The sequence below is a fragment of the Cyprinus carpio genome, chromosome A20, assembly GCF_018340385.1.
Source record: "Cyprinus carpio isolate SPL01 chromosome A20, ASM1834038v1, whole genome shotgun sequence".
NCBI lineage: Eukaryota > Metazoa > Chordata > Actinopteri > Cypriniformes > Cyprinidae > Cyprinus > Cyprinus carpio.
Genome location: NC_056591.1, coordinates 6,244,785 through 6,272,090, shown reverse-complemented (window position 1 = coordinate 6,272,090; position 27,306 = coordinate 6,244,785). Strand labels below are relative to the sequence as shown.

At 35.9% G+C, this 27,306-nt stretch overlaps 1 protein-coding gene across 1 annotated transcript; it reads left to right on the top strand.

Moving 5' to 3' along the window:
- Positions 1–3,781: 3,781 nt before the first annotated feature.
- On the top strand, positions 3,782–26,543 carry LOC109064700 (ezrin-like). Its single transcript, XM_042777470.1, has 14 exons — positions 3,782–3,920; positions 5,584–5,657; positions 10,166–10,249; positions 13,870–13,965; positions 15,636–15,910; positions 16,070–16,153; positions 16,610–16,756; positions 18,930–19,026; positions 20,203–20,366; positions 21,101–21,231; positions 22,646–22,806; positions 22,896–22,988; positions 23,131–23,370; positions 24,552–26,543. The coding sequence occupies exons 2-14, from the start codon at positions 5,646–5,648 to the stop codon at positions 24,714–24,716; spliced, it is 1,749 nt and encodes a 582-aa protein (XP_042633404.1). The 5' UTR covers positions 3,782–3,920; positions 5,584–5,645; the 3' UTR covers positions 24,717–26,543.
- The last annotated feature ends 763 nt before the right edge of the window (positions 26,544–27,306 follow it).

Genomic DNA, 27,306 nt, shown 5'->3' with positions numbered 1-27,306 from the left:
GAATTTTTTTTACTACAGTTCAGTGTGAAGTGTTTAGAGTTCCAGCAAATGATATGGAACTGTCTATTCAACATCGAGATTTAGGGTAAAGTTTATACAGCAGAAAAAAATTGCTGCGAGAGCATTTGCTCAGCAGTATTTGTGTGATTTGTTGACCTCAGTTCATTCCAATCTAAAGGATTGTGGCTACTTCTATGACCCTGTGCAGAGAGGCAATTGTCCCAACATGTGTGCATGAAAAACAGAGAAACTCAATTCATCTGAATTTATCTGAATTATATACATTCATTTTAAAAGGTCTTTAATGAATTACTAATTCTCAGTCTACTGTCTAGTGAATGAATGTTCATTATCTCTGCTCCACATATAGAGACCGGATTCCTCCCTTGGAAGAACTCGAAGAAGTCACCAATACTTTAGAAAAGAGATAGGTAAAAAGAACAGTGTGTGTGTGTGTGTGTGTGTGTGTGTGTGTAAGTTTGTATGCAGGTGAAGGTATATTATGCACATTTCATCTTAAAATCTGTCTAATACATAACATGGGATTAATCTATCAAGCCTGTTGTTGTCTAGTGAGATCTCTTAGGCAATGATTATAGTATTTTGGGCATAATTTGGACTTGCTGTTCTTCCACAATGCTCATTCAAAACATCACTAACCAAAGATTTGAGGCCTTTCAGATGAAAGAATAAAGTCCTACATGTCATTTCCCATTAGAGGTAAACAGGGACAAACATTTAATCACTTTCACACTTTAATTTGTAAAATAAAATATAAAATATAATAGAACACATTATCAATATTGTATGATTTACATTTAAATGTCAGAAAATCAATATAAATAGTACTGTTAAATCTGTTTAAATAGTATTAGTTAAATTCTTAGTTGAGGTGAAGAGTTAACCTTATAGTCTGTTTTCATTTCAGGTCATACCAGGAAACAAGAGGAAAAAAGGGAAAATATTAAAGAATTCATGCATTCTTTATTTATATATATATATATATATATATATATATATATATATATATATATATATATATATATATATATATATATATATATATATATTAAATAAATGTTCATATTATTATAAATGTATTATTCATAAATTATTTGAAAACACACACACACACACACACACACACACACACACATATGCCCATTGTTATTTTTAAACTGCTAATGTGATGTAATCTGTCACTATACCATACAAGAACTGCACTTCAAGAACAACACTGTAGGAGGCGCTGCGTCTGAAAATGCTGGCCTGACCATCTTTTAAACTAATCTTGTAATGCAGTTGTAATGTTTGGAAAACTTTTGACCGGCACTTGTTAATATTTACAGTTTATTTAAAATCTGTAGAAGTGGCATTATAGTATTTTGAGGAATATTAATTTTCCTCCTTAAATGTGTCATATGCTTTAGCACAGAGGAACTGTTTTCAAAACGGTTACCATGATGCTGTAGGCTACTGACCACAATTTCAGTAGAATGACTATTTCATTTTTCCGCATAACTGTCTCGCCTGGTTCCTTGACTAAACACCGTAACGTGAACTGTTCGATGATCCGCTTCCTTCAGCTTTCATTCACCTCGCCTTTATATACTGCTCTATTTTAATCCTGCCTCTCCATTGGTCAGCTCGCACCTTTGGCCACGCCCACTAGGTGCCTCGGAGTTTCGCTTCCGTAGGTGGTGCAACTCTGGCAACACAAATAGAAACAGGCGTGTTGATGTAAATATATCGTTAAGGAAAGACCTCTGAGTTACATCACAGTGTACTTATTCAGACCTCAACCGAAGTAAATGTTTGAATGACCTAATTACTATTGTAGATTATTCAAACATATGAGGTTTCATTACAAAATAAACAAGACATAAAAGTTGGATGTTCTTGGAGACCTTGTATGGGCAAAAGCTCCATCTGACTCAACAATACAAGTTTCTCTCTCTCTCTTTCTCTCTCTCTCTCTCTCTCTGTGTGTGTGTGTGTGTGTGTGTGTGTGTGTGTGTGTGTGTGTGTGTGTGTGTGTGTGTGTGTGTGTGTCTCTCTCTCTCTCTGTCTCTCTCTTATATTAAGTGGTAACCTTTAATAATTCAACAGTTTGCAATAGCCATCTGAATGAAAGTGCTGACTGAGGTTTTCCTCATGTTACGCATGAAATTAGTGAGCACTTGTAATGGCTGTAAAAGAATGCCTCATCCGTTTCATATTGAGATTTTCTTTTAGTCTGTAGCTATGTAGGCTAATGACTGCAATAATAGGTCTCTTTAGTGAATCACTGATCAAATTAACTGTTTATCATTCCTGAGGTTGAAGCCAGCAGGGAACACACACATTCTGTTGTTATTTAAATGAAGATGTAGACAACGTTTCCCCCTTTTTTAATATATAGCCTCATAATAAAAACTCATTGATCAAATAATAAGAAAGGCCCCAAATGCAGATGAAGTGGTATGATGATCATATTCTCAACAGAGAGCACTTGAAGAGCAATCAAGCCCCCACGCCCAAGCTGTCTTATATAGCTCATGAAATTAGAGTTCATAGAGAAATTAGAGCACAGCCCACATTTTTTACATTTGTGCTCAACATGCTCAGGTTGGGTAGAGTGAATGTAAAAAGATGAAGGGAAAATTCTGAGCACTTCCAAGTAACCGACTTGCATTCCCAGCAATGCGATATAGATGTGTGTGTGTGTGTGTGTGTCTGTGTTGAGCACAGGTACACAGGTACAGTAATGGCTGTAAAAGAGGCTCATATACATATATATATATATATATATATATATATATATACATATACATACCTACATACACACACACACACACACACACTTTTTCAGTTAAAATAGAACAGAATCATCTTATTTAGTGTAATGTCTCAAATTCCTAAAACTTTGTTTATTTATTGATTTATTTAATTCAGATTCTTGAACTTCAGCACTGTGTATGGAGAGGTTCCTGGCAAGAGTGTAAACATGTAAATATATATGATGTGTGATGTGTTTGTTCACTCGTCCAATGTCTTAATGCCAAATGTATTTCAAATCAGTAGTTTCTTTTAAGTATATGCACATCACTATTTCGCAAATCACTGCTTTGTTATTAAACCGGAAAAACAATATCTTCACAATATATTTCATTTCCCTAAAATGACTATAGTTGGCTAAAAATATATTTTAGAGGATGTTATGCAATATCCCCACCTATTGCTCAGTTCCTCTGTCACACTTTCACATTACTGACAGATAAATAGATCCAAACGACTGTACATGTCTTCCAACACAGTTTATTTATTTTCTTTCTTTCTTTCTTTCTGTGTTCTACACAGTGTTGGAATTAAAGTTTGCATGGAAGTACTGCCTTCAATGCAACGAAGAAAATATTACAACCAATCAAAGTGACACAAAAGATATTTACAGTAGCCTATGCATGTTATATTCATTGTTACAAATGCGAGACCTGAGTTCATAACCAACTAGGCCTACTACAACAAAAGCACAATATCGTACTTGAACACTGCCACACTGTTTTAATAGCTACACACCTTCATAGTATTTCTGAATGTTGCACGTCCGGTCATTTGCAAGGAACCTATTTTACTTAAATACTGTACATTATTATGTCTTTGCATTATTATTATAATAATTTTTTTTTAAGTAAACATACCAGTCAGCTTGCATAATATGAAAGGCTTTGAGCCACATGAGCAGGGCGCCTTATTGATCGTATCCGCCGTTTGTGGGCGTCGCGCCGCAGTGTGTCTGAAACAGGAAACAGAGCCGCTGTCATTATTCAGCTGAGCGCACAAAGGTGAGCGCAGCGTCAGCCATATTCCCACCGCCGAACACATTTCCTCGGAGGGAGGGGAATCTTCGGCCGAAACAGGACTGATTTGATTCACCAGCTCTGGTAAGATTTACAACGATCGATTATCTCCTGGGTCAAAGACCACAACGCAGTTAGTGCGTCTATCATTCACGCGTTTCTCTTTGTACCGACGCCGCCCAGTTCAAAGAGAAATCTCTACAAACAGGTGTTGCTCTGATTATCGCAGTGGGATAGCCTGTATCTTACTACACAGATGGGGCGTTTTACAATCACGAAAAGGGAAAAAAATGACAAGCTTCCCATTTTTATAGGTATGACTAACGTTACCAGGTGGCCAATAAAAGCTCTATGCAAATTTATGTTTAGAGATATTGAGTGACTACGCTTGGGAGCTGAGAACGGTTTTCAGTTCCATTCAGTAAAAATATCGTTTGGTTCCGTTAACGGTTGTCAGATGTACATTCTTCAGACGGAGCGAATGAATCAACCCAGTTAAATACTCCAACAGTGTTTCACAACGCCAATTTTCAGCTAAACGCGGCGGCATTGTAGTTCGAATCCCGAACGAATGACTCTTATGAATCCAAAACAAACCTACAGCCATGACAAATGTAATCCAGCTCCCAAGCGAATGATTCGTATGAGCCGGTTCTTTTTTAATGAATCAAAAACATAGGCTTACAGTCGGTTCTTTTTTTAGTGAATCAATAAATACAGCGCGAGCCGTGAAATGATTCCCAAATAAATGACTCTTATGAACCGGATCTTTTTAATGCATCAAAACACACCACGCGAAAGTAATATGACACACTTATTGAACTGTATGCTATTAATTTTGTCACGCCCGACTCAAAATGTGCCAAAACTAAGCTGTGTTATACTGTAGCATAGGCTATCATAAAATTAAAATAATTAGTTACTGACTGGTTGTTAGATCAGATTCATGCCGTATTATGTTATTTAAATGACAGCTTAAATATTTTACCGCGTTCTTCTGTATGTTAATTAATATTTAGGTATAACCAAACATACAATTTAAAATATAGCCTAATTCAGTTTAGCTATTTCTGTTTTGTTTTATTTAGTCTATTTAAAGTAAAATTTAAATAAAACATCATCATTTAGAGATTTGGCAGGGGTCAGAAAATGCGACAAATGCTTTCTTTCTTTCTTTCTTTCTTTCTTTCTTTCTTTCTTTCTTTCTTTCTTTCTTTCTTTCTTTCTTTCTTTCTTTCTATTACTTGTTAGTGGGAGTGTTAAAGTTGTTCCATCCCTAAAGATGACCTAACATAGTCTGACTCCATATTTGCCTTCATAAACTTCAATACAAACGTGTCTAAACTACCACAAATGTCCAAAACCGTATGTTCTTCGGCGTAGTCTCATATCCAAGGCTACATCCACAATTAGTTTTATTTATAGATAGTTTTATATTTTATGTGAATATATGTGAGTATCTCGCGTGATTCAGTTACCGCTACATTAACTGAATATTTGACTTCATTCCCTGTCAAGGGTCGGTCGGAAACCGAGACTGGAGCAAATATTTGTAGGATGGGGTGGGGACTTTAAATTGAAAGGCGGTGTTACCTCTTTTGGGTGAGGCTGTCACAATCTTGAGTTCCAGTTTTTAATCGTGATTCACATGGAGTGCGTCAGGTTTTATGTTTAAATGACAGACAGACTTGTTCTTGAGTCATTCTCATAGCGCTGCTCAAACGCGTTTCTCCTCTTTCTGCTTCAGATTGAGGCTCCGTGGAAATACACAATATTCTTTGACAGAAGAGCTCTACAACAGGATTCAGAATGCCTAAACCTGTAAGTATTTACCGAGTCTTACTTTATTATTGTTAAAGTGTTTACCAGGATTATGTATAGAAGCTTCAGTATGATTGTTTAGTGTGTTTTAACTTCTTTTCAGTGTTTTAAAATATTCTGGATTAGACTATTTCTGGTCTGTAAAACGTTTATATATATATATATATATATATATATATATATATATATATATATATATAGATATATATATATATATATATATATATATATAATATAGTTATATATATATATAGTTATATATATATAGTTATACAATGCTATATATAGTTATATATATTTACAGGGTTTAGGTCTCGTTTGCACCTGCTTTAGGCTTGTTTATCCTCAATAAAATTGTAGTAGGCTAGTAGTGAGAATGTTTGACTTTTAATGTTTGAAACAAACTCTGTTTTGAATGTTATGTGTTTGCTTATAAACACTCTTAAGATAGCAAGTGCAGCCTGAAGCATGTTGTCAGTTTGTTTAAGATGGTAACGGTTGTCAGGAAGCATACAGAGGAAATGACATCATGATGCTTTCCTTAGAGTTCTCATTCATCCTTGGCCCTCAGCACTGCCTGCTGAAATGCTGAATAGAGATGCTTGTTTTTGGTGCCATGGTCAGTGGTGGATTTGAGTTCAAAAGAGTCATTTTTAAAGATTTGTCAGTCATTAAGATGCTTTTAAAATGAGATAGGCCAGCAATAAAGTACTAATTATCTGATAAAATTATATCATTTGTAAGTAAGGTAATGTTTTTTATATATATATATATAAGTTTCTACACTGAACCCCCTATAAAGATATTTTGTGGGTTTCTGTTCTCTATTTTAATATTTCCCTTCGGTTTCATAACATGTTTCAGGTGTGTCTAAAATTGGGCACTTTCAGCAGTTGAGGGTGTTTCCTCATAAATCTTTGTTATCGTTTGTTCTGCTGAATAATTGATAACTAGACAATGTCTGTTATGCCCTTTGGTGATGCAGCACAAAAGCTCTTTGTGCTGTAATCAATCCTCATGTTCTCGGGCTTTAGCTCAAACAGCTCAGTGAAAGACTAACAGTACCATCCAAATCAGAACTTTAGGCAAAAGGCAGTTAAACATGAAGATAAGTTCATGTAACTCGAGACATGCAACCCTTGGCAGAAGTGTTATAATTTTTTTGTCACTACTTTTATAGCACATGTCGTCAAGGCAACATTTCAACATGGGCTCCTTGTGCCTCTACCTATGTTTTGCAAAAAAAAAACAAAAAAACGCAGCAATACATACAATTCACTGCAGTTTCCAGCTGATATGAACACTAGTGGCATAAGAAAATGGCAACACATTTTTCACACAAATTATGATTGCACTGGCAAATTGAATAAATAACGTTTAATTATCTCACAGTTCCTTGCCTATATTATGACCTTAGAACACTTTCGTCATAGTGCATGATTTGAAAACTAATACATTTTGGTGTTTACGCCATATTACCTGCTCCATATGTATGGCTTTATGTAGTAAACTTGCTTGTTACCTCACCTGGTACGAGTCTCGTGAAACATGAGTCCTGATTAGCAAATAAATTTCTCTGTCACATTCGCTTTTGTTAACACTTTTGGTTAGGTTTAGCATTTTAGGATTCATTTTTGCGCAATAGAGCATTAACTGTTTAGCACCACTCACTAGACATTTAATTTCCAAACTGCTGCAATACATTCAACAACCAAAGTAATAAATATCGCCAGATTCACTTTTATCAGTTTTCCACAATACACGCTTATATCACCACTCACTGGACAATTCACTTGGAAAGTGTTGTGAAATGTGCAAGAAGCAACGTAATATCATTTTACAGAAATGTTGCATGTTTTTTCCAGTGAGCCTGGGTTGCAACATTTGCGGATGATAAGTATAGGTTTTTGAATAATTAGATGGTTTCTTTGCTGTTGTTTTGGCCCAGCTACTATGTAATTCAGGATCAATTTAAAATAAAGTTGATGATTTAAGAAATGTAAAAATCTCCAAATTAGATTTCTGCATATCACAGAGAGTAATTGATTGGTCAGTAGCTGACTTGATATGTTGTCTGCAGATCAACAGTAAATGCATGTGTCTGTGATGTTATTTCATAAGCGAACAGTTTGTAGCAGTCAGTCAGAATTGTAACCGCCTTGTAATGTCGATTATTTAGTCTGATGACGCTAATCAGAACCTGAGCTTGGTGACTGTGCTCGATTTCGCCAGTATATTGCAGCCCAAAAAAGGTTTGTCGGTCAACTAAAACCTTTTTGAGAGCAATGCAGAGAAATGGTGAGACTCTATTAAAATGCAGCCTGATGCAGGAGGTGGACCTTTGAGAGGATGTTTCTGAAAGAGACCCTTTGTTTTGTCGGTTAAATGGATACCCCGCCATCTCCCCCTCTTTGGCGAGTCAGATGCCAGTCTTTAAACTCTTCACCACCACAGCAGGCCTATGACTCCTTATCTACAGCAAGATTATTATTATTTATTAGTGTTAATTATTTTTAATTGTATATTTATTTATTAACCAACACCAAGCGTGAATTTCTCTGTGTTTGTGTGCTTACTATTACAGTGCTGTGTTCAGGAAAAGCTCCAGCAGTCCTCTTTAAGCTTGTTACAGGAAGTTCTTTCCAGATACTGAAGCTTGTGGAATTGATTATTCACTAAAACTTCTCAAATTCATTCTCTATAAACTGTTATGTTGAGTAGGACTGAGCGAGCAAAAAAGTTATGATGTTTGATAATTCCGGCTTGATATTTAAAGTATACATTTCTTCATTTAACACATGCTTTAATCCAAAGCAACTTGAGAATGATACCAAAAAAAGCAATCAATCAAAGTAAGAACAGAAGTAGTGCTTCCATACAATAGAAATACCAGAGTAATACCATGCTAGAGCAGTGGATTTAGCTGTCGGTTGGGAGTTTGTTTTTCCACTGTCTGTGGAAGTTTTGGGAAATGACCCACTGTGTTGGCATTGTCAGGCATGTGGTATTATTATATCAATATTTATGTACGGTATTTGCTGTTAAATAGCTTAAGGTGTTTTGTTTTTGGTTTTTACACACAGAAACTGTCATTTCAAACAAAGTTGTCATTGCAAGAAAAATATTATTATATTATATGCATTATTATAACAGCGATTACTCTTTAATTTAAATATATATATATATATATATATTAATTCACCAAGTTCACTATATGACTTCTTTTCTTTTATATTCCATGGAAGAAATGTGGACCGGTGCTTTGAAGCTTCAGAAAATGACACACAATTACCATTAAATGATAATAAAAGCAGTCTGTATGACTTTTATATTTGTTTGGAAAAAATGACGAGTACATTCTTTAAAATGCCCCCTTTTGTGTTCCATGGAAGAAAGAAAGTCATACAGTGTAAAACAATGTGAGTGTGAGCAAATGATGACAGAATAGTCATTTTGATATGAACTGTTCCTTTGTTTTTGTATTGATGGAAAGGGTGGAATCTGTGTATTCTGCATTGCTTTGGGCTGAACACTTGTGAGTTTCTGTTTACGTAGTTCTGAAATTTCATAGTGGACCATTTGTTTTAAAGCAGTTACATAATTAGAAATAGTTATTCTTTCTTTCCAGACAACACACCCAGTATGGTGTGTCTGTGATTCTCCACCAGTAGTCTCTCCACTTATTTTTGTTCAGCCGCCATGGCGCCATCATTGCTAACGGTTCTCATGGTAATCTTAAAATATGGATCAGAATCAGATGTGTGCTTAACGATTGTGCTTTGCGATCTCAGCAATGGTAATTCTTGTCTGTTGGAAACTCCTCTTAGACTGCTGTCTTCTTTCCCTGGATGAGAATTCAAATTAATACTTTCTGCATAGATGTATGTTTTTTATTTTTTCACAAAAGTCTCACAAATGATTCCTTGTTCCTTGATTTTGTGAGTCTGTTGTCTGTTCATTGTGAGAAAACACCTCTGATTCATGATTCTTGGGAAATTGCTTCAAAATGACTCCGTTGTCCCATAAAATGGTGCAAATTTGATTGTAGAGCAGTTTCAGCCTTTTTCTTGTTGACTTAGTCCTGTCAAACATTAACAGTAGAATAGATTGGCATTTCCCCTTTACAAATAGTGGCTGAGGCACATTGTTCTGTGAAGCTACTCCTGCTGTTGTTTTTTTGTTTTTTTTTGCATGCTTGTGATCGTCTCATCATTGCAGAATGTTTTTAGTTACCTTTGCCTCTGAAATTGCTTCTATAAAATGGAAACCCTAATCTTGTAATAGATGACCATTTCCTTCTCAACTGTTTTTATATTTTGCAACACAAATGTCATTTTTTTTTCTCTCTTCAGGAAGGTAAATGTTTTTTTACGCAGAGCTATTTCGCAACACAACATTGGTTGCTAATGTAATTTCTCATGGTTTTGTTCGCGTCACTACGATGGACGCAGAGCTGGAGTTTGCCGTTCAAGTGGTTGCTAATGTATTATTTTTTTTTCTCTCTTCAGGTAAATGTTCGCGTCACTACGATGGACGCAGAGCTGGAGTTTGCCGTTCAGCCCAGCACAACTGGCAAGCAGCTATTTGACCAGGTCTGCAACTAAACTTCTAGACAAGAAATAGATTAACAAGCATTGGTTAGAGTCAGTGTCCAGTGGTTTCATACAGTTTTCAGAGTATTATCTTAAACTTTTAATGTCAATGCCATTTCCCCTTAAATTATATATATTACATGCAAGTAAATGCACTGAAAATATTAAATAAAAAAATATGGCACATTGTCAATTTATTTATTATTATTAAGTATTTTTCTTTTTTTGCCAAAAACAAAACAGACCTAAAATATGAACATAAACCTTAACTTGAAGAGATTAAATTACAGGAACTTTGACTTAGGGAAAAACTTGAGTGTACAGAAATGATCCAGGTTTCCTTTTTTTTTTTTTTTTTTTTAATATGCAAGCATTGTCTGTTGTTGATTTTAATTTTTTACAGTTGATGAGATGCTTGCCCCCACTCTGATATGTAATGAGATGCATGCAGAAAAATGCAGATTATTTGCAAATTCTATTCACATTTGCTTTACCTAAATGGGTTCCAGGGATTTCCCTACACTTGTTTTTTCTTTTCTTTTCTTTTTTTTTTTTTTTTTTTTTTTCAGACAAGTCCCAGTAAATCCTTGTCTGATGACAATGAATTATCTGATTTTAGCCTGAGAAATATTTTCACTGACAATATCTCAGTCACGTGTCCCACGTTGTTTGTTTAGAATCTGGACCAACACAATTGCCTTTTAATTACATTAATGTAAAACTCACTGACCAAGCTATTCATTTTGTGACATTAATAGTTTTTTTGAACAAAATTATTATTTTTTTTTTACAACAGATATTTGGCCTAAATTAAAATGTTAAATGTATGAAAAAGAGGCAATTGATTTGACTCCGTTCTTAAAAGTTCTGGTTGTGTACACAATCAATCATTTTCATCCCTCAATCACATCTTCTCGTTGTCTTCCCACAATTCCTTGATCTTAAACAAATCCATGTCCCTCAGCCGAAGCAGAGAGGGAAAACATTGTAAACAGTTATTCAGAGAAACGTTATAAGGTAATTCAAGAATTCAAAAGAGAGGTTTACACTTGTTTTCTTAGTCAAATACTAGTTGCTCAAACGAAAACAGGAATGCAAAGAAAGTACAGTGGTTAAGCACAAAAAAGAGCAGGAGGAAAAAATGTTTACATTTAAATATCTATTGGGTTTGAATATAAAATATATGCAACATTAAGTTTTAAATAATTTTTAAATAAAGTATTTTCAATGATTTATAATTTTATAAATCTATTAATTTATATAAATAATGTTTATTTTTAATAATAGCAACAACCAGTTAAGGACGTCACAGAACAAACTCCGACTTCACTGGGCATCCGTCTGTTAGTAGCGCCTATGACCTAATTTAATTACCGGCTTGGTGACATGGGATAATCCCCTGCAAATAGAAGGCCCAGGACACAGCGGAAACCTCACAGGAAGAGTTTTTCTTCTTTAAAACAGCATATCCCTTGATGCATGACTCAACTGACCATTACACTGATGTGCTTATTGACTGCCGCAACTGTGGAAACGGTGAATAAGGGCTGTCCCTCTCTGATCACACTCTAGTTTTCCCATTCGGACCAGAACCCACAGCTGAAGCGGTCTCCACTTCAGAGTAAGTGCTCTTAAAGAGCCAGTCATGAACTTTGGATGGCACACTGCATAGATGAGAGGTTTTCACTGAAGCTTCTGGCAGTCCAGCTGTCCATTCTGGCAGGCGCATGCAAAAAATAAATAAATAAATAAATAAAACGTCAGCATTTCATTCTTTTCCAAGTCAAGAGCATTATGTATTGCTCTTATTTAATGTATCCTAACAGGGTGTTTAATTTAAATAAAGCTGATGTTACCTAACTTCAATTTTGGAAACTGGTGCCGTGACCCAGGTCTGGTTGACTCTTGCATTTCTTCTTATTGGGTTAAAGCACACCTATTGTTAAAGCTGGTCATTGGTATTTTTTTAATGCAAAAAAATGTAAATAATAAGTAGTTTAAATGAATTCTAGGTATTACTCTACTTAGGTTAAATCCACTTTCTCAAATAGCTTTGTCAGTGAGCTTAGAGATGCTTAGAACCTGTTGAGCTGGTTTACAGCATTTGTTTTGCCTTTGTCACCAGCTTCTTTGGATTTTTTTTTTTTTTTTTTTTTTCTGGGATATGGTGTGACTGTGAATGATCATACAAAGCGATCAAAGTGCAGTAGAAGATCTGATTGTTTAAAGAAAAAAACACTGTTTTTGTCAAACACAGATATGTAAAACATTTTTCATGAGTTGGTTTCTGTTTAGATTTTCTGTCATAATTTCTCCCCTAACTGAAGTGTTCTTCATTTTATGTTCACACAGTTGAGAAATACTGTTGTCAGTCCTGTTTGGAGTGCTAAATACGATTGTTTATATAAACACTTCGGTTGGTTATTAGACTGCCAAGCTCATTTTATAACCAACAGGAAAACTAATCTAAAAGCATCACACTTGGAAACTAGTTGTCTGTCATGTCAGATAGACATGCGTATGTGCACATGCTTCAGTCAAATTTTGAAAAACTGTATCTGCGTTTGTGAAAGAGAAAAAAAAACTGAACAAGAAAAAAAAAACAGGGCCGAGAGCATTTGAGACATGAAAAATCTGGAAAAAATCAACTTTTTAGTTTATTTGCACCTGACATTTCCTGCAGTTCAGTTTTGTGTTTCAGAAAGCTACAATTGACACACATCCTGTTATTTATTTATTCATTTTTGGTGGTTATGCATACTGAATGTGTGACACTTAATAGATCAGTACTAAATGAGTATATATTTTATTTGATGTTTTCGTAGTAACACATAAAGAGAACAGGAGCACTATAGCTCAGTATGTTCGCTATCCATTGGGTTGTGGCTCTAACAATAGCTCCTAATCTCTATAAGGTTTTAAAGTTAAAATGTACCTCAATTTGTGTCAGATTAGTTGTATGCCATGTCTCAAATGTACACTACCATTCAGAAGTTTGGGGTCAGTGATTTTCTTTATTATAAATGGCATTTTAATGAATATTAAAATAGACAAGTTATTTTAGATTATAATAATATTTCACTATTTTGTATCTCATAAGAGCATAAAAGAATTGAAAGAAAAAAAATGTAACTGGTGTAAATATTTAATAATTTTGCATGCTTTTGGGATGTCGAACTAAACTCCAGTTGGAGCAGCAGGTGATGGCCACTGCATGAGAGCTGCAACATTTGCCAAAACTGTAATAAATACCATCGTGCACAAAGCATGTGGGAAATTGTGTATGTGCATGTAGACTCATTGAAATCTAAAGTTTTCCCTTCAGGGCCTCTGGTGCTCATCACCCTCCACCCCTGCAAAAGCTAATAAATGTGAATGAGCTAATGACCTACAGTACTTGGTGATGGGAAGAAGGCCAATATATATATATATATATATATTCAGTTACTGTGGTATATTCTTTAAATATGGCCTTTATTCAGTTTTCATGGAAATGTAACCCTGTGCTCAGTTGTATTTCAAAGCAATAAGTATCAGTCGTAAAGCAGTCAGCAACAGCTTAATAATTCATTCATCTGTCTATTGTGTACTAAAAGGTGTCATTTTTTTGTTCCTGACAGGTGGTGAAGACCATCGGGTTACGTGAAATATGGTACTTCGGACTACAGTGTATGGACAGCAAAGGGTACTATACATGGCTGAAACTTGATAAAAAGGTAATTGTGCATTTAGCAAAATCACAATATTCTGATTTTCTCTAGAGAATGAGTGTTAAACAGTCCTTAGTCAGGGTTTTCTTTTCATGCACACAAATTTAATAGTGTCTATCCTAATTACAGTCCAGTACTTTAAGGAAGTACTCTGTCTTCATAAACGTATCTGAATAAGTATTTGATATTTTTGATGACATATAGATTATCAAGCATACATTACTCATACATGCCCTTCACCTGTCAGACTCACAGTCAGTAGGTTGAACATTTGAATTATGTGTTTCCTCGTTGTTGTCTTTGTACAGCTGATACAGTATACTTCAGAGGAAAGTCGATTTCCTCATACATGGAAATGACTTACTTTTTGTGAAATTTTTACTTTTTTTTTTTCCCTCAAATGATTTAGTCTGTTGATTTTTATTATTATTTTTTAATTAGAAATAGGCTAATTTGAATTACTAATTGATATTGTTTACAATATGAAGAGGACACAATTACATACACATGGAACTAAATCTACACAGAAAACACAGAAAACCCTAAATAGAACCCAAACTTAGCCAGACTTACTGAATACAAGATGTTTGTGTCACTTTTTTGTTAATGACTACCAAAATATATACTCACCAATGCATGTAGTGAGAATCCTTAGACCAGTACTACAAACAGTTGTGGATATAGAACTTGAATTGTGCGTAATAAATTGATATGTGATTGAAGTATTCCAACCATAAATCAGGAGCAGTTAAAGAAAAAGGGGGATTTTCAGGAGAATAAACTTGTTTGGTTTCATTCCACTCGTAAACGCTCTAAATGAAGAGACGTGAGAGAGCACGTTTAACCCTGAATCACCCACATTTAATAAAATCGCTTTGTTTGGTGTTGATGGCTGAATGTGCAGTTACTTAAGAAGAAGAAGAAAAAAAACTGTACTCCATTCGAGGCTGCACAATTAATTGAAATATTTGGGAATTGCAATATAGCTTAGTGCAATTATCAAACTGCAAGAGCTATTGTGTTAATATATGTGCTGCATGTTTCAGAGTGAACTTCATTTACACATGAGCAGATCATGATCTGATGTTTTCAGTGGCTTATAGTGGCTCAGCTCACAGTAAATGCGGCTTGGTGCGAACTCTTCTTGGAAGAACGCAACATGGATCAGTCGCCTTCCCAAAATTGGAATAAGAAGCTCTTATGAACCAGCCATCGTCAACAAAAGAGAAGCTTTAAGGACTCTCTGCAGTTTTGCTCCAAAGTAAAGACTGGCTGGTTTAACGTTTGAAAATGAACTAAGAAACACATAAATATTAGAATTTTAACTCTAGAGTTTTATTTTATTAAATTAAAATGTTTATTGTATTTTAAAGTGAAATATTACAAAGCTTAATTTTTTAAATATATTTCTATTTATTATTACAGTCAAATTGATTTTTAATTAAAACAAATTGGCGGCAAACCTAGAGCTCCTTATTAAATTTTTATTTTAACAATTTTTTTTTTTTTAACTTTTCCAACCTCTACTCCATTTCCATTTCACACTAGCCCTCATTCTGCTTAGCCAATCAGATTAAAGGACCAAAACTAACTTGTACTGAAATGTATTTCTAGTACTAATCCATTCATGAGTACTCAGCAAAAGCTCAGAATGAAATCTTCACACTTTTTTGCAGGTCTCCGCTCAGGATGTGAAGAAGGAGAACCCTCTTCAGTTTAAGTTCCGTGCCAAATTCTTCCCAGAAGATGTAACGGATGAGTTGATCCAGGATATCACGCAAAAGCTGTTCTTCATGCAAGTAAAAGACGGCATTCTGAGTGATGAAATCTACTGTCCTCCAGAGACTGCAGTGCTTCTGGCCTCCTATTCAGTGCAGGCCAAATTTGGTGATTTCAGCAAGGAAGTGCACAGACCTGGATACCTGACCTCAGATCGCCTCCTGCCTCAACGGTGAGACAACACAGGACTGGCTTAACTGGGGCATGTCTTCCTGGAAGTACAGGATTTGAATTCTGCCATCATTACTCATCAGCACTTGGTTCTTGATAACGGATAAAGGTTTAGAAACATTGAAAATGAGTCTTTGTCCCTCCTGTTGTTTGATTGTAGGGTTCTAGACCAGCACAAGCTGTCACGGGACCAATGGGAGGAGAGGATCCAGGTGTGGCATGAGGAACATCGTGGAATGCTTAAGTAGGTTGACATCTTCTCAAAAGCTATTGTTATAGTAACCGTATCTTTACAGCTATCGTTCTTGGTGTGAATGGGCCTCAATGCTAAATGTAGGTTTTAAAATGTCTGTAGATATTGAAATGAGAAACTAACACTTCAGTCAATTGGTCAGTCAAGCACATTTATTGACTGATGCCTAATAATTGACTTGCTTGATATGTCAGCCTATAGGCCTTGGTGGTTCGACGATATACCGACTTCAGTTACCCAGATGAGTCTGTGTTATTAGCTTTTACCAGCTGTTATCGAGGAATAACAGACCTCGGAATGTCGCGACTAACCAATCAGAATCAAGTATTCTACAGAGCCGTGTATTAAGATAAAATAACATATACTATGCTAAAAGATTTTGGTCACATAATCCACCAGCCTCTTACAAACTAAAAGTGATGATTCTGTTTTATTCTCTGTTCTTAGAGAGGATGCAATGCTCGAGTACCTGAAAATTGCTCAAGATCTGGAAATGTATGGGGTGAACTATTTTGACATCAAGAACAAGAAGGGAACACAGCTGTGGCTGGGTGTGGATGCCCTGGGCCTAAATATCTATGAGAAAGAAGACAAGTGAGTTCAGCCTTTCCCTACATTCATTCACATGATTCACATCGGAACTGCTATTTCGGCTTCACTGTGTCTTCAGCGTGTTTTTCTCTTCTTTTAAAAACGATTTAAATTATCTTCCTTTGCATTGTGGTAATACCATGGTAAAATAATAGTATTAGATGGTAATACTGTAGATATATATTACATGTACTGTATGGTTACCATAATACCATGGTAATTTTGTGGTATAGCATGATTCTTGGTAATACCTTTGGCCTGAACATCCATCATCTCTTAATTTACACCAATCTGTGAAATTTAAGATATTAAGGAATGTGTTTTGAGAATTTTTTTTTTTTTATGTTGTGATGTAGCTTGACTAGAGGACATTGTTCTTAGAACACAGTGCTCTTCTATCCAACTACAGAGATCTCTCTGTGTGTGTGTGTGTGTGTGTGTGTGTGTGTGTGTGTGTGTGTGTGTGTGTGTGTGTGTGTGTGTGTGTGTGTGTGTGTGTGTGTGTGTGTGTGTGTAAGTGCAGTGCCGACTAATGGCTTTTTCCCCACAATGTCCTCAATTTTACCATAGCAACAAAGACTGGTTTTTCAAGCTGTGCAGTCCTTGAAAACGTTGGGCAAGGATTGTGTATGTGACTGAGAGAAGGCTTCGCAAGTACACACATGTAAAGATAAGAAAACCATGTTGCACAACAGCCAGTGAAATAGTTCACATTCATTGGATCTTTTCTTGAGCTGTTGTGTTAGCTGTGCTCTTTTAGCTTCAAGGTATCTGCTGAGTGGCCCATATCCTTCATGTTTGTTTCAGATGAACCGACCTGAACTGACAACGTCAGTCTCCAAAAGCAAGTAGTCATAGTTTAACACTGAACGCTACGATGAGAAATGAGGGAAAATGTAATAGTTGATGCCAAAATGCAGTAAAGTTATTATAGTTAAAATAAAGTTGTTATTATTATTATTATTATATAACACTTCATTTTACAGTGTCCTTGTTGCACATATTACATGTACTTACTATAGTTATAACATAAAGTATGCATAATTACAAGCAACTAACCATTTACCAGACCTAACCATATAGTAAGTACTTGTTAATTAGTATAACAAGGACACCTTAAAATAAACCTATTTGGAACTCTGTTCCCACTAGAGCCAATCGAAGCCAAGCAAGAGACATTTTATAGACCAATTGTACAAACGAAGCACTATGAGGACAAAAACTATGGCCTTTTAAAGATACTATAAATTATATAAAATGTATGCTATGATATTGAACAGTCAAGAGTTGTTGTATTCCATTCCCTCTTCTCTTTCTACACTGCCCTACCCTGAAAATGTACCATAAATCCTCCAAAATACCATTGTTGCACATTCAAACATGGAATCTCAGTGGAAAAGGATTTTCAATTATTCTCAATAGTAGTAGTAGTACATTAAACTATCATATTTGCTTCAGTTGTTAAAATGGTATAAATTTACAATAAAGTCACATCAGATCACATTAGTTAACATGAACTAACATTGAAAAATACTTCTAAAGCATTTAATCTTTGTTAATGGCAATTTCAAAATTTACTAATACATTATTAAAATTGTTCAAGCTGTATCTGCTGACATTATTTAATGCAAATGAGTTAACATTAACTAACAATGAACGGTTAATGAATGTTTACAAAGATGAATAAATATCGTAACAAATGCAATAACTAATTTAATCTAACGTGGCCTTATTGTAAAGTGTTACTGTTAAATATGGCTACCATTATTATTATTATTAATAGTATTTAATAAAAATAACGTGACATTCACGTTAGAAGGCGTAGTTGTAACGACACTCTCATGAGCTTCACAAAGAGATCACATGGCACACTCTTTACTGCGATGATGTCATCTGCTCACGTTAATCACAGGCTTGACCTTGTCTTTACATTCCTTGAGTATCTCAGCGTTGGACCGCCATGCCTGTGCTACAACATTCTCACTGCATTACGATCTCATCTCCGTGCTAATATTTAGATTTTTGCTCATTCAGCAACCAGAGATCTGATTGTTGTCGTCCGTGTCTTTCAATGGGGATTTCAGGTTTTATCCACCCTGCAATGTTTGTTTTGCATGACTGTATGTTCGGGAATGAATGCAGAACATCTCTCATGATTTCACCATTGTCTTGACAGACTCACGCCGAAAATTGGATTCCCCTGGAGTGAAATAAGAAACATTTCCTTCAACGATAAGAAGTTTGTCATCAAGCCTATAGATAAAAAATCTCCAGTAAGTGAAACACAAGCCGCCCTCATACCTCACAGTCACACCTGAAACTGAAAAACTTGTTTTGTTCCACTCTAATATACAAACATTTTATGTCACACCAGTGTTTGAACATCTAGGATTTCATTTGGGATACAAAATCCAATTTAAACAAAGCTTTAGGATTAAAACAAAATGTTAAAGAGGTGTTATGATGAAAAACATTTCATTATTTGCATTTGTAGGTAAATTTACATTTGTAAATTTGAGACATTGAGCTCACAAACTTTGTACAAAATGTTTTACACAAAAAGGGTCTCATACCAAATACTTGTTTTATTTATTCAGCTTATCTAAAAGGTTCTGTTATGGTGATAATTTATAATAATAATAATAATTATTATTATTATTATTTATAATAGAAGTAGTAGTATCTTAATTGGTGGTCTCGCACTGCATCCAAATGTGATAGTGTTGTTATTGTTAATTGAAACTAGATTATTAAATTATTATTGTTAATTGAAATAAAGCTAAAATAAAATATAACTATAAAAAAAAAAAAAAAAAAAACTTAATTAGAATTAGAAATGTCGCTTAATAAGAAATGTTGCTTAACTAAAAAAAAAAAAACTGTAAACTTGTGCTAATCGAAAATAAACAAATTGACAAAAAGATTGAATCCAAGATTTGGAGATGATTTTAAAAGGCCGGCCATTTTTGAATGGGAACAACAATTAGATGAAGGATATTCAGTGCAGTTCACTATTATAAATACTATTAGAGTGTATAAATGATACTGAAATAACACCGCAATGTGACACTCACAAACACTTGAAAAGATGGTGAGATGCTTTCTAGCGATGGCTTCAGCTGTGTTTTGACACACAAACATTAAATCACTGTAACGCCTGTAGGTTCACAGTCAAGAGTCATTAGTTTTAGCAGGTCTGTTGTGGCTGATAAACAGCAGCAGTCAGTGTCCTCCGACAGGCTGGCCTTCATAGAGCATTATCTGTGAGCGTCAGAGCCGGTCTGTCTAGGGCTGCTCAGAACAACAGCTGTCTATAGGTTTTACACTTACATTATCACAGGAATTTTTATATAAATACACAGAGTTATCAGTCTGATCAAAGCTCAATAAATTGAATGGTTATAACCCCTGCATCTACATATCTTGTCTCTTCCTTCTCAACTCTGCAGGATTTTGTGTTCTACTCCCCGCGGTTGCGCATTAATAAACGTATCCTACAGCTGTGCATGGGGAACCATGAGCTTTACATGCGCCGCAGGAAGCCGGACACCATCGAGGTGCAGCAGATGAAAGCACAGGCTCGAGAGGAGAAACAAAACAAACAGATGGAGAGGTGAGAATGAATCACCATGGTGACGTGAGGACTGATTTTGTCTCATCAGCAGATGCTGCAGTTTATAAAAGAGACCATATTCTACACTTGTGTAGCATCCTATTTCTGAACTAGAAACTTTGGCTTGCCAAAGCCTGATATGAATTGAATTTTGTTTTTCGTTGTGTTTTTTTTTTTTTTTTTTTTTTAATTTGTTGTGTTCTGTGGTTTTGTTGTATTTCGGTTTTTTTTGTTGTTGTTGTTTTGTATGTTGTTTTGTTGAATGTTGTGTTTTGTTGTATTTTTTGTTTTTTTGTTGAGTTTTGTTTTGTGTGGTTTTGTTTTTTGTTGTGTTTTGTGTTTCGTTTTGTTTTGCCTTTATTCGACTCCAGTTGCTTTGATGCTGCAAAATACTTGATGCTGGCATTTAAACAGTTTTTTGTGTTGTGATTGGCTGATCAAAGTTCACATTGCTGCCAATCAGGGTGGGGCCGAGTGAGTGGTCGTATGTCAAACTACTTATGTTTGTGACATCATGAAACCTTAAAGATCTCTGAAGAAGCTGTTTGTGCAGCTGGTCAAGGAGCTTTGAATAATTAACATCAGACTATGAGCAGGGAAAACTGAGTTTTGTAATATATGACCACTTTAACATAATCTCCCTTGGCAGGTCAGAACGAGAGATGACTTTTGGTGTGGGTATAGAGCGATGTCAAACGTCACTGTGCATCTCTTTTGTTGTTTCTTATCTACAGAGCTCAGCTGGAGAGTGAGAAGAAGAGACGAGAGGCCATAGAGAAAGAGAAAGAGCAGATGGAGAAGGAGAAACAGGAGCTGATGATGCGACTCTACCAGTTTGAAGAGAAGACCAAAAAAGCAGAAAAAGGTAAGACGTCAGGGTCTAGCGTGTTTGTTTTTAATTGGAAAAATATCATAAGCCACAATTTTATTTTGATTTGATTAAAAATATTTTCATTTCATTTTTTCATGCATTCACATAAGCAGATAAAACAGCCAACATGAATTATTTAGAATGTGAGGAAAATGTCAAGCTTTGTCATGTTTGTGGTTTTAATTCAGAAATTAAAAAACACAGTATGGATTATAGTTTTAAAATCTAACAATTATTCTGACTATTGTTTTGCTTATTGTTGTGCTGTAAGTCCGTATGGAAAATGTGACTCATTGGAGATGTCAAGGCAAATACAGTCACTTTGGTCTTTTCAGTTTATGTAACCTTTTAGATTGTTACTCTGTAAAGCAGAGATATTATAGTCAAGTCACCTTTATTTATATAGTGCTTTCAACAATACAGATTGTGTCAAAACACTTTACAGTATTAAATAGGAAAATAGTGTCAAAAACGGAAAAAATTAATATGTCATTAAATAATATAATTATACTTTTATCATGACTGTGCTCCAGCTGACAATAACATTTGACTGGCAATACAAACATAAGATGGTGTCAGACTGCACCTGTTACTCTGTTTCTGCTGGTCACATGCCATGTTTCTTTTGTGTTTGTCACAGAGCTTTCCTTTCTGATATTCAGTATATGACTACATTATTAGACAAGGATGTTTTCATTCAGAAATTTCTAAAAAAAATATATTTATTCTTTGTTTTTTGTCATGGAAACAATAATATGTGTGTTGTTATTCTGGATTGAGTAATGTTACTGAATCTTGTGGCCATTCATAGCAATCTCTGACTATACACAGTCCAACAAAGCTTTCTGAATGTCTGCTTATGAGCTCTGTCACAATATTACATAATTTCTGCCTTTTTAATCAGCTTAAAGGATATTCTGTCATCGTGTGCTCATTCTTAAGTCTTTTGGGGCCTATATGAGTTTCTTCCATGGAGCACAAAAGGAATTATATGAAGCAGAAAGTCCAAGCTTCTCTTTTTACATACAATGAAAGTGAAATGGTGTCCACAGCTGTCAAGATAGAGTTCAGTGAATATCAACTGCTCTTCACACAAAGGCATTGTATGGCTTCACATAATTTGGAAAAGTGAAAGGGTCATAAGTACTTTTATGGTGCTTCATTGGGCCTTTCTGGAGATTGACAGCCCGTGGTTCCCATCCACTTTCATTGTACGGATTTTTCATTTGTTCTAAAGGAAAAAAGGTCATACAGTATTTGGAAGGAGATGAGAGTGAGTAAATGATGACAGATTTAGAATTTTTGGGTGAACTATCCCTTCAAAGTAGAATAATTACATGGACCGAAACTTTTTCCTAAGATGTATTAATAGTTACTCTTTAAATTAAATCCGGATGCATGTTTTCAGACCTGCAGGAGCAGATGCAGAGGGCCCAGCAGCTGGAGCGTGAACGGAGGCTGGCAGAGGAGGAGGCCGCCAGATTGGAGGCAGAGAGGCAAGCAGCACTGTACGCAAAGGAGGAACTGGCCCGTCAAGCCCAGGATCAGCTGAAGAGTCAGGAACAGCTGGTGAGAGCCCAGCACTCTTTCTCTTAAAAAATTACTTTGCCTTCATAAGTTTTTTCGCATTCAAAATCCTCCCCATTCATCTCTCTCAGGCTGCTGAGCTGGCAGAACATACTGCTCGTATTGCACTCCTTGAGGAAGCCAAAAAACGCAAGGAGGAGGACGCTATGACATGGAAGCACAGAGTAAGACATAAACCCATACTGGAAAAGGGGATAACCCCTGATGATTTACCCTCTGTTTATCCATAGCTGTGGTGAATTCTTGAGTTCTTCAATAACTGGATTGGTTGTCTGATCTTTGTGGTGTTGGACTGTGTTCTTCCAGGCACAAGAGGCCCAAGATGACCTGGAAAAGACCCGCGAGGACCTTCACAAGGTGATGATGACGCCTCTCCCTCCACCACCACCAGCTGCATATGAACCTGATGAGAATGAGTATGACGATGGCGAGAGCAACAGTACCTACAGTGCAGACCTGCAGACAGGCGGTATCAATGACCACCGCTATGAAGAACAGCGAATCACTGAGGCCGAGAAGAATGAACGAGTTCAGAAACAGCTGCTGGTAAGAATAACACTGTAGTAGCAACTGGTTGAACTTGCCTAGTCTCCATATTAGAGCTTAGGGCAGTGGTAGCCAACCCTGTCCCTGGAAAGCTACCTTTAGTTCCAATTTTGCTCCAACACACCTGCCTGTTATATAAGTAATCCTGAACACCTTGATGAACTGGTCCAGGTGGGTTACGGTTATGTATAAACTCTAGTTCAACAATTTAATAATCAATTTACAATGAATTTATGGACGAGCGCTTTGTAAAATGAATGAATGATTGATGATTCAGAGTGGGCACCATCTTCTGGCGCGACACGTCAATTCATTTGGTATGTGACTCTCACAGTGCATTGTGGGTATTCTCTAGCCGTTGAGCGTGCACCTGTTGTACACTCGTTTTTAACGAGTTTTGCATTGTGGGACTGAATGAGTGCACTTGATAACAACCACTATGGTTTCGGACACCACTACAATTGGCTGTCGCCTCAAATAGTGCCCTATTTAGGGTATGGGGGCGATTTCAGATACAACCCAGGTGTGTCCAATCCTGCTTCTACTGTATGTCAGAAAGAGGCTAATATAGCTCTCTGCGAGTAGGAATGTTTAAACCCTGCCCTAAAACAACATCTACTAGCAATTTGCCTTTCTCTTAAGAGGAACGTTGGGGTTAGGTTTAGGGTTGGATAGAACTAGAGCTATTCTTGGTTGAGATGAATACTTAGTTGTCTAGCACCAGGGATGTCTATACACATGAAACATGTCCTACTTTGGTTCATCAGGTTGTCTCATAGAATTAACTGTGGTACTGCTAACAAATCTTTGTTGGTCCTGGGCAACACTCTTATCAACCAAACAGATTTTGGAAATAGGATTAGGTTTAGGATTTAGGCTCAGGCTGGGGCTGGGGCTTGACTTATAAACCTATAATTTCCCTCTGCTTGTAGGGTTAGTTAATAATTAGGGTTAGGAATTGTTAATGTGATTTTGCCAAGTAGGTCATGTTCTTGAAATATCAAACAGTCCAAACCCTATTATCCCAAAACAGTTCAAACATAGAATCACATTAAATGGTTGGGATAGGGTTAGGACTGTGTTTGTTTGAAGTCCTATTAGACAAAATCACATGGATTCAGCTCTCTTCATTCACGGATCAAAGAAGCATCACTAAACGTCTGACATTATCTTCTTTACAGGCTCTGACATCAGAGTTGTCCCAGGCTCGTGATGACACCAAGAAGACTCAGAACGACCTGTTGCACACAGAGAACATGCGCGCCGGCCGAGACAAATACAAAACTCTCCGGCAGATTCGCCAGGGCAACACTAAACAGAGGATTGATGAGTTTGAGGCCTTATAAAATATCTGGACCAGGAAACTTTGGGAGGGAGGGAGGAAATGAATCTCAAAGCCCTTGTCCATTTTCTTTCGTTCCCTATGTCTGAGTGGTTAATGCAGGAGGCACAACCTGCGAACACGTACCGTACACACACACACAGTAATACAACAGATTTGATCCGTTTGATATGAACACTGGTTCAACATGCACTAAAAACTACAAACTCACACTTGTTTTGTAATTACAGTTAACATGCATAAACACAGATACGTTTATCCATCAGAGGTGTACATCGAATTTAACGGTAATATTTTACAGTAAGGTTCTATACTGTAGCATTAGTTAATGTATGAGGAATCATGAACATTTTTAACATCATTTATTAATGTTTGGTCATTTGTTCATTCTTGGTTTGTAATGCTAATTAGTGATGACTCCTAATGTTTACTTATACAGTATATGTAGCAACTAACATTATCTAAGGGTTTATAAATTGTTCAGTTATTTGTGTTAACTAGTGCTAACGTATACAGCCTTATTGAAAAATATTACCAATTTCACAAATACACACCAGTTTCTCAGAATGTACTCAAATCTGCTTTTGCCATAAAAATATGAAACTAAATAATATTTAAACACACGTGCCAACAATGCATCCCCCTTTTGTTAGTAATTCAATAATCTGGCCAAATTATAGTTTTAACTAGTTTTGGGTTGTAATAAGTGGTTGACCCCCCCCCCCCCACCCTTTTTTTCTTGTTAATGATCCACTCGGCACAGGACTTGGCAGTATAATCGTAATTTTATGTATTGTCTTATATTAAAACTCTTTCATTCATGTTGAATATGGCTTTTGCCAGAATATTTGTTATAGTGTTTATTTATTCAGTCTTTGGGTTATTTAAGGTTTATGGGTAGATGTACTTTTCTTCTTTACTAATGACTACAGATTCATTTGTTTATTGAATTCTGTACTGACCCAAATGATGATCATATTAGAATCTTTTTTTTTTTTTTGGAAGAGATTCATATTTAACTTATACTTTTATATATATATTGGATTATGTTCAAATGCATCGTTAGATTTCCAACATTAGATATAAACTGATTTTTTTTATTTTTTTTTTATGACTTAGTTACTGAATGTTCATGCCATGACAGTGGGATGATGGAAGATTTGTTTAATAGCCTTTTGTAATCTCAGTAGGTATCTAAATGGATTTTGATCTATGCTGTTGGTAGTTCTCTAAGCAGAGAGTTTCTCACAGACTTGCTAGCAGCTCTTCATAGTTTAATTAAAACTATAAAAAATAGCATAAATCAGGTAGTGTTAAGACACCTTTACTCTGCTGTTGGGACCAAATGTATAATATAACCAACAGAAGAATGGAGTTTTTAGACATTCAGATTTATGAGGGACATACAAATGGGCAAATATAACAATTTAGTAAATATATATATATATATAATATACGAAGACTGAGACTAAATCTTAAATGTATTTGTTTCCTCCAAATGATCTTGTTAATTCATTCTTGATTTTCCACCATCCAATTCAGCTGTTTTAATCACTTGCAGCACTTTGAGCGCTTGTGTTTGAAATTTAACTTGATATAATCTATACTCAAATAAGCTTTTCATACTACACACTACCAACCAATGGCAGAGGACAGGGCTTAACACTATAGTTTTTAACCCTGTGTTATGAAGCTGAATTGTGGTATCAGAGCTCAGGCACGTGCACACATAGACATGAAAGGGGGCTTGAGCACTTGCCCATTTTCTTCCTCCAGAGAAAGTGGCCTTTTTTTCTGGGAGTGTTTTTTAATAAATAAATATATGTATATATGTGCGCGTGTGTGTTTCTGTTTGCGCACAGCTTTCCCTGTCAAACAAATGAAAGAAAAAAAATCTAAATATCAGGTCAGGTCGGTAAAAGTTGAGACAGTAGATGCATTTCTCGCCTCTGCACCACAGCAGTGTAGCACCACAGACTGTATAAAAACAATGTAGCACATCACAGACTGTTTCAGGAAAAAATTCAAAGCTTCGAGAGTGTTGAAAACAGCGCCATCTGGTGGTTAGTAAAAAAATCAAGCAACCAAAAGCCTGTGAAAGCCCAATGTGTTTTTGTTGACTTTCTGTCTCTGATAAATTGATTTACCATTAAACTGTACAGTACCAGTACGAATATAATGCAGCAATAGAAGAATAACGTAAACATATGAATTGCATGTGACAAATATTTAATTTTACTGAAATAATTTGTATTCGTAAAACAAGATCGAACATTTTGACACGCAAAGTGAATCGCGCACGTGACTAGACAGAAAGTGAAGCTTCGCTTGGCACTTTAATATTGGTCACGTGATTTCTATGTTAACACCATAGACATATAAATACCTAGACGCCTCATTGGTCGCTTTGAGCCGTTGCTGCGATACGTCAACGCGTCCGCCATGTTTGTGAGGGCAAGACTGCCTATTCTCGCCACAAGCTCCGATGCCTCGCTTAAAAAGTCCCACAACTGACACACAAAAAAAATCGAGGGTTCATCTGACACCGCAAACTTATTCTCGCCACAAGCTCCGATGCCTCGCTTCAAAAGTCC

Bases quoted from the DNA above. Each gene is read 5' to 3' on its own strand.
- LOC109064700 (XM_042777470.1), top strand. The intron at 13,966-15,635 runs GTAATTGTGCAT...ACTTTTTTGCAG, and splicing joins GGCTGAAACTTGATAAAAAG to GTCTCCGCTCAGGATGTGAA. The intron at 16,757-18,929 runs GTGAGTTCAGCC...TTGTCTTGACAG, and splicing joins ATCTATGAGAAAGAAGACAA to ACTCACGCCGAAAATTGGAT.